This window comes from Daphnia pulicaria, chromosome 7, assembly GCF_021234035.1.
Source record: "Daphnia pulicaria isolate SC F1-1A chromosome 7, SC_F0-13Bv2, whole genome shotgun sequence".
In the NCBI taxonomy this organism is placed as follows: domain Eukaryota; kingdom Metazoa; phylum Arthropoda; class Branchiopoda; order Diplostraca; family Daphniidae; genus Daphnia; species Daphnia pulicaria.
Genome location: NC_060919.1, coordinates 3,318,627 through 3,328,496, shown reverse-complemented (window position 1 = coordinate 3,328,496; position 9,870 = coordinate 3,318,627). Strand labels below are relative to the sequence as shown.

The following is a 9,870-nucleotide window of genomic DNA, read 5'->3' as shown; positions in this document are numbered from 1 at the left end:
GGGAAGAAAGGATTGGGATGTTTTCCTTTGCGGCTCTGTTAATACTAGTTACACTAGCTTAATGAAGTACATCATAAATACCTGCCGGCCAAACAAATGCAAATCAGCATATTTGCAATATGCAACAGTGCAATTATCTAATCACCGAATTAGATATTGCATGCGCGGAAATCATTCCAATGAGGCAATGACTGAACTTTATGGATTAATCCTCAATAAATGCTAGACTTTTTACAATGTCTAAAAATTTCATTTTAAAGAATTTTTCATTTGTTATGATGATGTTCTTAAGTTTTATTAATCAAATTTTTATGGTTTCAAGGGTTATAAACGAGGAGGTTCTGAAGTTGCGGAAAATCCCCCTTGGTCATTGCGTGCCGTGAACGACAATCAAATAAAATGTCAATGTAGTTCGTCATTTGTTCTGCAGACAACGCTAGCCTGTCAACAACCTGTCAATTCCGAAAAACGTGAACGTCGGTATTCTTTAATCGTTTATACTCAAATGTCAAATGTAATATTTTTACTTGTTAAGCCACTTGGTGATTCCTCGGCCAATAGTTTTTCCCGTTAAACGGGAAAAAATGCAAATAATAAGAAATTCTTATTATTTGAATTTTTTAATAGCTGTTGAAATTAATCCTTACTTTACCTTTTTTGCTGTGAGTCAGTGATGCCGAGTTATTATTACAATTTAAAACATTTTTTATTTGTTAAAATATTCAAAAACAAGTGCGAAGCTGCGAAGTAGCAGAACAGTCATTTTCGGCATTAGGGCAGCCACATTTTTCAATCTCCCAAGAAGTTCATCTTTTTGCCATTGGCGATTTGGCGCCTTGTGAAAATCAGTACACAAAACGTGGGGAAACGCAAGTTAAACCGGCATATTCGTCGGCATTTTAATAAGGAAATTCTAGGAGCACTCTCTTGTTTTCAAAACTATAATCGTAACTAGTTTGAATGCAATCGAAAGGCTTTAAAAACTAATTCGTGAATATGGAGTGGATTGAGCCCGTCGATGTGAAGTCTGCTGTGAAATTCTCGTCTTCACTGGTGAACTCGGCAGATGAAGAATGTCGAAATATTATTCATGGATCTATTACTGGTAAGGATAATGTCTTCTAACAGACGTAACCCAAAAACTATTATTCTGATTTCTGTTTTCAGAGTCCAACTTGGCGTGGTTTGCCTGTGGAGACAGGCTCGATGTTGTGTCAACAACACACAGCGGAGTGCAGAGTAGACATTTCCAAGGTCCACTAGGGCAAGAATTTGAAATCACTTGTGTAGCATCAATTCCAAATGAAAATCTTGCCCTTGTCGGTTTGAGTTCCAGTAGTGGCTCTGGTGCTGTAGCTCTTTACAATTATGTCACGTCAATGATTTTAAATTCTTGGAGTGTTGCTCATAAGGTATAGTTTAAGTTAAGAATTCATTCAAAGTCTTTTATAAATCCTCTTACTTTTTTATTTACAGGTCACTTGCATTTGTAGCATGGAAATTCCAAATGCGAGTTACAAGCAATTTTTGAAATCTGACTGCTTTCTATTTGCACTGGGCACAGAAGAGGGTCATGTTATGTTACTGGCCATTGATCAACATTTCAAGTTTTGTGCTGGTACCCATCTACTAGATTTGAATTTTGTTCACTATGTCACACCAGATGACATTTTACAAAAACGAGTATTTTTCAAACCTCCAGTGGTTTTGGCCATTCCTCTAAATGACTCCATGTACAGGTAAATTCACTAAAAAAATATTTACTATAATATATTTTTAAAAATTTTTTTTATCATTTTAGGGCTGGTAAATTTGTTCTAGAGTCTATGCATGAATCTAATGCAGTGCTGAGTATACGACAAGAAGAAATTAGTGTAACAGTGGTTAAATACATACCACAGAATCAAACCCTATGTGTTGGTTATAATACTCAAGGAGCTTTTCAAATGTTTAGCCTAAAGTCATTGGAATTAGATTTTAGTGGCTTTGCTCAAGGTAGATATAATGTGAAATTCTTTTCAAGAATACAAATTATCTCATGATTCAATTTCTAGGTTGTAATGGCGAGCAACTAGGGAGAATTCTGGATTTCGTGTTTTTGGAGCCCGAAGATGACCCACGACATTTTTGCTACCTGACTGTCGTAGCGCAGAAATCTTGCGAGGCTTATGCTGCCCCTTACGCCCTGCTTTACTCGCTGTCGTACGTAATCAAAGAGGTAGTCTCTGAGGGACGTATTTTATATGAAGATCTGCAGTACATAACGCTAAGATGGGATCTTAACTTTGGACCCTTGATCGTAAGTCAACAAATGTAATCAATCATTGAATCCAAAATCATTTTTTCTTTGATTGTTGCAGCTTCCCGAGGATTCCGATGAAGAGAATGTCGAATTATTGACATGCAAAAGTCTTGCCTCGTCAAGTAGCCACGGCAATCCGAGAGCGACCACTGGTCATGGCCTTTGTTATTTCGCCATGACCTGGAAAAGTGGAGTGTACTTGGCCATCTTTGACCTGAACCAATGGTACCAGGCCCAGATGCCTCCTCGATGGATCTTTGACGATTCGTCTCGAATGTGTCCTTTTATGGGATTCTACCTGGCCCAAACATCCGCGAGCGCTCGTTCGGTCCGACAAGTGTGGATTCAACCGTCCACGCTGTCCATCTTTCATCGATCATCCACCACACCCACCGAAGGATTCTTTTACCCATCGGCCCTGAGTTTCCGTGCCGTTGTCGTCTGTCCCCAAGAGTCGGAAATTGTTTTGTTCTTGGGCATCCAGTCGTTCCTTCTCCAGAAGTTATCACAAGCAGGTGCTCAAGTTCTAAATCACCCTCACCGCTTCTACGTTCAGGTATTACTTTGAATTTTAAATTTCTGTCTAAGTTTCTAACATGATTTTGTTTTACTTTCAGGCGATGAAGGCCGGTCTGACACCTACCGAGACCGTCGCGCCCCACACAACACAAATGACGGAAGCTTTATTGAACATTGGTCTAGAGAACAACTCGAGATCTTTCTTGGTTTCCTGCATCAAGGACGAAGGAGCCAATTTGAACTTTGTGGAGAAATGGGCATGGCAGCAGGTGGTCAACTTGAAATCGCTGCGAGAAAACCTTTGCCACATCCTTTTCGACCATTCGACCCAAGATATTGAGCGACAGATGCACACTCAACTCTATCACGTGACGCATCAGTTCAACAATTTGGCAGTTCTCTACGACGTGATGGACAAGCGCATCCGGGCCTTGAATTCCGGTGTCAACGATAAACTCCGCGACAAATCACGTGCTATTTACCTACTAAGTTTGCATTTGGAGACTGTCCTCTGGTTCCTTCATGGCGGACTCTTGCCGGAAGTGGACGAGGATAGCGTTGAAGACGAGGAGTGCACCAACTCTCTACCTTACCCCCGCCGCAAACTTGAGCATTTCTACCGGAGCAGAAAGATGGAAATTGAAAGCCTCAGCTCTTCTGTCAAAGCAGCCGAAGTGTTGCTGATTGAACAACTGGTCCCTTCATCCGTCGTTTCATTGTGGGCGGAAGAAAGAGGAACGGTCAATCCACAAGAGATTCAAACTTATCCTCCACCATCACTCTACGCGCTGCTTTCGGCATATTTGCGACCTGATGTGGATGACGTAACGAAACATCGACTTGTGCAGTACGTGTTTATGGATCTGACGTGGATTTACGGTCCCCGTACCAATTTCGGTAACATTTTGCAGCACCTGGTGACCTTCCCGTCGACCTACTCGCTGAAGCCCAGCATGATCAAGGTGACGCAAGCTTTTTGGCATTTGGATCACCAGAACTTTGACGACGCTCTCAGCATGTTGCTGGATCCTTTGGTACACACGATGGACATTACCAATGCGCAGCAGAGGGCCATCCTTCGTTCATTTCTCTACCAGGATAAGCGTCGTCACGCTCTCAAATACGCCACTCTGCGCCAGCCAGTCTGTCCTGAACTAGAAGACATTCAACTCCACCTGACGATCCTCATCGCCAACGGATTGATCAGCGACGCCCTGAGTTACATCAGACGCAACAGGAACCAGCGCAACAGCGTCGAACTGATGCAACACCTCCTCAACGGATGCCAGGAGATGCGAAAGATCAGTGTCCTCCTGACATTGCCTTTGTCAGATGAAGAAGAGGATCACGTTACGAATTTCTTGAAACAAAGCAGGAATATCGACCTCCAGGAAGCTCTGCTCCTCTTTTACATCCAACGGTGCAAGTACCCCGACGCCATCGCCTACAGCCAACGTTTGAACCAAATGTGGCCGGCCCGCGACGCCATTTCCAGGGAGCGCTTCAATCGCCGTGAAATGTTGATGCAGACGTTGATCGGCGCCTTACCTCCCATCACCTGCAAATTAGCCGCTATCGCAAATTCACGACCCACGTCTTCATCGACTTCTTCCGGAGGTTCTAAATTCCCGCGACCGCTTTCCGTCGCCGTTTTACCGGCCACTTCTAAAATTCAGTCGACTGGGTCAAATTTCTTCCGTACGGTGATTGAGCAGTCCCGAGCCACTTGGCTCATTGAACAGAAACTTCACCAAGAGATTCAGACTCCGTTGAGACCCAGGAAACGCAAATTTGACATGCCAGAGGCCGGATCGTATCCGGATGAGACCCAACTGGAAACTACTCCTTTCTTGTGCAACATTGTCCAACCCGCACAGCGCAACATCACCCTGGGCATGTCGCTATGCTTCCCGTCTCCTAAAGGCAACGCAGACTCTTCCTCGATGGATATTACTTCCGTCGCCCAACTGGATGCGGATATCAGTCATCCGAAACAAGGAAAACGACCACGATTCTCTCTGTTTCCCAAAGCCATTGCAGCTGTCAAAACAGATGCTGAAGTTGTGTCTGTTCTTCAGACTCCGCCCATCCGCCGATCTAGGGCGTTCCATTCTTCAGTGTCCGAAGTAGATGGCAACAATAGCAGTCGACCTTCGTCCATTTTGAAAGATAAGATGCGTCGCTTCATGAACTTTTCAGCGTTCGACGCCGGTGGCCGCCCCGTCAGCGATGCCGATCCGTCGGAATCAGAGACGGAAATGGAGATTTCGACAGCATCGGCCAAACATCTTCGTTTCTCTCTACCGCAATCACAAGTTATCGCCTCTCCCCCGTTGGCATTGGACATGTCTGAAATCCCCTCGGCGCCGGAAGCAGTGGAGGATGACATGGAAGTGGTGATGGAAGAAGATGTCCAAGCAGAAGTGACACATTCCAATCTACTGACGGAAGAGTCTCAATTCCTCAGTTTTGAAGAAGACAGCGAACCTCTTCCTCCTCAACCTTCTCTTCCGGAAGTTGCTCAAGCGGAAGTGCCTGAGGAAATCGTCCATCCACAAGAAGAGATCCTTGCTCCAGTAGCCGTGGAAGAGGAAGATGTTGTCGATGATGTCGATGATGTCGATGATGGTGAACATTCTGATGTTGGTATGGAACTGACGAACTTGGAGGCTACGTCCATCCAGCCTGCTCAACTCTTTACTATTCTCGAGTCTCACACCGTCGTGATGGATGATGACTTCGAAAGGGTAGAAGCAACGACGTTGACAACTTTGGACCCCATCGCCGTCGTCGAGAAAGAACCTGCGTCATCTCTTCCGATTCCCACACTGCAATCGAGACCTCAGCAACAGGAATCAAGTGGATCGTCTAATAGTGATGAGAGTGAAATTGTCTGCCTGGATTCCAGCAGTGACGAAGAAGCAGCTGGTGCTGAAGCAACTGGCCAAGTAGAAGGTGAAGACTTGGACGAAGAAGAGGAAGACGATTCTGAAGAAGTTGAGGAAGAGGAACAAGAAGAAGAAGAGGAGGAGGAGGATGAAGGAGTCGAAGGTGCTGAAGTGGAAGTAGGAGAAGTTCAAGATGACGAAGAAGTCGAAGAAGTTCAAGATGACGAAGAAGTCGAAGAGGAAGAAGTTAAAGATGATGAGGAAGTCGAAGAAGAAGAAGAGAGAGACCAGGAGGCTGAACCTATCGCAATTGCCGAAAGGTCAATTGAAGAAGTCGACGTACAATCTGACAGCGATGAACAAGAAGTCTGTGAGGATGTTCCTAACGTTCCCGAAACTCAAACGGAATTTATCTCTGAACCAGAAGAAGAAGAATCGAATGCCGTACCCGATGCCCCTGAAGATCATCAGCCCGAACGGGAGAGGACTGAAGCTGATCCTAAAGAAGATGACTTGCAAGAAGAATCTTTTGTCCCGTCCATCGACTCCAATGAAGAGGACGACGTTTCCGAATACTCTCACAGTATGGAAGGATCTGACGAAGAAAAAGAGTCTGAGGTCAAAAAAGAAACACTCGATGATTCATCTTCCTCATCTGAGGGTACTGGTAGTAGCCTAAAATATTCATCGGCCGGGCAGACTACCATGTCTAACACTACTTACAAAAAGCGATTCACAATGTCTTCATCTTCGTCTTCTTCATGCGAAGAGGAGGAGGAGGAAGAAGAAAAACCAACCATTGAATCTGACGAGGAGCTCCGCCAGCAAGAAATGGCTGCCCTTCGTAAACCTGTCGTCAGTGGCTACAGTCAAGTTGAACCGGACTTGGAATGTATTATCGATGAGGAAGAAGAGGCTGTAGCTCCTGTCGACCAAGAACCAGTCAAAATGGAAGAGGAAGAAGAAGAAGAGGAGGAGGGAAGTCAACAAGACCCAGCGCAAATCAGTGGCTACAGCCAAGTCGAACCTGATTTGGAAGACATTGAAGTCATTGAAGATGAAGAAGAACAGCCAGAAGCCGCTACTGTTGAACAACCAACAGCAGAACTCAGCGCAGATCTAGTCGATTCACCGCAAAGTTCCGTATCTGAAGGAGCTGCTGCGACTTCTTCGTCGGAAGACGATGATAGTTGCGTGGAAGTCGACTCGGATGACGAGAAGAATGAAGAAGAACAAGAAGATGAGGAAGAGGAAAATTTTGAGTTACAACTCACAGAGACGCCAAAGTCCAATGTGACTCGTCGCTCATCCCGTCGCCGTCGGTTTTCCATGTCATCCGCCGAAGATAGCCCAGTAGAAAATGAAACAATTCACGAGGAAGAAGAAAGTCAACATGAAAATCAAGTCATCCCAGAGGAAGAAGAGAGTCTACGTGAAAATCAGGTTACCCCAGAGGAAGAAGAAAACCAACAAGAAAATCAAGTAATCGAACCGGAATTGACGCCTACTTCCGATTCTCAAAGTGGCCAACTTAACCCGGATGAAATTGCCGAGCAAGAAAGGCAGCGCAAACTCCGCATCCAACGGAGTAGCGTCTTTAAGGTATTAATCGCATTTTCGATATTGTGAACTTTTTCAACAGTTTTGTTTCTTTTCCCATTCAGAGTCGACTTCATCTGACGGATAGTGAGGCTTCATCCAGTGAGGAGGAGGAAGAAGAAATCCAAGAGCAGGTTCATCATGTGGCTGAAAGTGAAACGGAGCAAGCTCCTGTGGTTGAAACGGAGCAAACTCCTGTGGTTGAAATGGAGCAAACTCCTGTGGTTGAAATGGAGCAAACTCATGCGGTTGAAATGGAAGAGGAGCCCAGCGAGAATCCCGGTGAAGAGGAAACAGAAGAAGAAGTACCTGAATCCAAAGTGGAACCGAACGAATCTGAGGAAGAACAGTTGGAGGAGGGTGACATTGAAGCTGAAAATTCGGAAGAATCTAGCCGTTCCGAAGGTTCAACGACGGATGAAAACGAGGAACTGCGTGATATTTTACAAGCCCACGAGAGCATCGAAATCCCTTACATCCCAAACACTACCATCATTACCACAGGATTGCATCTATCGACGATAGATGAGGAGCGATCCTTAGACAAATCAATGGCCTCGGTACTTATGAAATCGGGCAAAAGTCCTACGCTGGATGCTGTTGGTGAAGAGGAGGAAGCACAAGAGCCTCAGGCAGAGACATTAGAAGAGGCAGCCGAAATGAACACAGAAGAACCTTCTGGATCAAACGCACATTTAGATACTTTAGAGGTAGCTAAGGTGGAAGACGGATCACTGAGAACTTTTGAACAGTTGCAGCCATTGTCTTCCGAAGATGAAGAAACGATTGTACCGACCCTCCCGAAAAGGGGTAGAGGACGACCCAGGTCGTCAAAACTCGTTACTCAAGTTTTGCTTCCATTTAACTCGAGACGGAGCATCTGGGATAGCGATAACCGTGAAGATCGGGATCGTTCGCCTGAAAGCTACACCTCTGAGCCACCACAGACGTTTGAAGACATTCTTGACGCCACAACCAAAAAGAGAACAAGGAGACACAGTTCATCCGTCCCCAGCGTTTCTTCGCAAGTTGTTACTCGACGTCGATCCACCCGTCTATCGACTTCCATTAGCGAAGCTCCTCCCACTCCTGTCAACGAGGAAGCAGCTTTCTCAACAGCGATGGCTGCCCTTGAAACTACTCCGAAAAAGTCTACCAACAAGAGGTATTCAGGTTTGGCCGAACAATCATCGGCTCCGCCTAGTTGCGAAGTTAGCCCGTCCGACAGTACCTATTCCGGAAGGAGTAGCGCGCCGGGTACTCCAAGGCGACGATCTGCCCGGATATCAGCCTTGCGCGATAGAACTCCTGAACCGACGGCCTCAACGGATGCACTTTTGGCTGGTCTTGCCGGACGCATTCGCAGACACAGTTCTGGTCCTGGAGGTCCCGATGTGACAACGGCTTCACCTTTGCGGCGATCCGGTCGAAAGTCCAATGTTTCCAGAGACAATTCGCCGACGGATAGTTCGACGTCAGAACCGCCTCCACAGAGCACCAGCCGGGAATTGACACCCAGTCGGAGGAAACATACGGTGGCCAAGGGGTTGCTGCTGAGAAGCGCCCAGAAATCTGTGGCCCTCAATTTGTTCCCTGTTGAAGAAGAGAAGGAAACCGAATTCCAGCTACCGGAAGAATTTCATCACAAGATGCAAGCCGGATTGTCATATCAGGATCTCTCTGTTGCCCCAGTGGACTCGGACGAGTCCATTAGTCACGATGAAATGTCTCTCCAAAGTGATAGCAGCAGCGTCAAGAAACAGAAGAAACCTCGCAGCCGACCTTCGTCCGTGTCGTCCGTGTCGTCCGGCCGTTACAACCTGCGACGAGGTGCTAGTGTACGACCTTCCGAGTTGGACATCATTTCCGAAGAAGCCGCTGCTGCAGCAGCTGCGGAATCGGCGACTTCCAGCACCAAGCGAAGTCGAGAAGAGGGTTCAGATGAAAGCTCAGACCAAGGAGAACAAGCTGGTCCGTCTCAGGAAGAACCAGTTGAGGAAGGAGAGGGAGACGAAGGTGAAGAGTCGAGCCAAAAAGCGGCCCAACCCAAGAGGGTGGTTCGCAATAAGAAAAGAAAGACCACAAATAAAGAGGAAGAAGAAGATCCGAGTGAGTTTTGCTTTTTTTATTGATTATTTCTTTAATTTAATTAACTTAATTTATTCATACTTGTGTAGAAGAGCTACGTTTCGCTCCAACATCCCGACCACCGCCTAAAAGTCTCCCGAAACGAGATCCGGTCATCAAAGCTCGAACTTCGTCGGTGCGACGTTCGATGCGACTGGATAAATAAGAATTTGTGCACCAATACAAAAAGGAACATAAATCGATTACTCAAAAACAAGAAAATAGGAGAACCAGAAAAGAGATAACTTAATATTTTTTTTTTCTTTATTATTTTAAGTCGAATTTTCCCCCTCCTCCGCCTACCTGTTTAGTTATCATAATATTATGTAATTGGCTTTATCATTCATCAAAGTGAATAAAATGATGTGGTAATGAAATTCATATTAAAAAGGCTTCCCTGGTAAAACGATAGGTGGTGGTCGCGTGTGTTTTGGA

The 9,870-nt window shown here is 45.6% G+C and overlaps 1 protein-coding gene across 2 annotated transcripts; it reads left to right on the top strand.

Annotated features, from left to right (window-relative positions):
- The first annotated feature begins 801 nt into the window (after nt 1-801).
- Nucleotides 802-9,812, top strand: LOC124349361 (protein ELYS-like). 2 transcript variants are annotated; one of them, XM_046799866.1, is made up of 9 exons: nt 802-1,105; nt 1,168-1,412; nt 1,477-1,739; nt 1,802-1,995; nt 2,055-2,299; nt 2,370-2,858; nt 2,920-7,311; nt 7,374-9,417; nt 9,486-9,812. In XM_046799866.1, the coding sequence occupies exons 1-9, from the start codon at nt 997-999 to the stop codon at nt 9,599-9,601; spliced, it is 8,097 nt and encodes a 2,698-aa protein (XP_046655822.1). In that variant the 5' UTR covers nt 802-996; the 3' UTR covers nt 9,602-9,812. The 2 variants fall into 2 exon arrangements, with proteins under 2 accessions (XP_046655822.1, XP_046655821.1); XM_046799865.1 differs by having other exon boundaries at nt 803-1,105; nt 2,361-2,858.
- The last annotated feature ends 58 nt before the right edge of the window (nt 9,813-9,870 follow it).

Bases quoted from the DNA above. Each gene is read 5' to 3' on its own strand.
- LOC124349361 (XM_046799865.1), top strand. From the start codon at position 997: ATGGAGTGGATTGAGCCCGTCGATGTGAAGTCTGCTGTGAAATTCTCG. The intron at 1,413-1,476 runs GTATAGTTTAAG...TTTTATTTACAG, and splicing joins CTTGGAGTGTTGCTCATAAG to GTCACTTGCATTTGTAGCAT. The intron at 9,418-9,485 runs GTGAGTTTTGCT...ATACTTGTGTAG, and splicing joins AGAGGAAGAAGAAGATCCGA to AAGAGCTACGTTTCGCTCCA.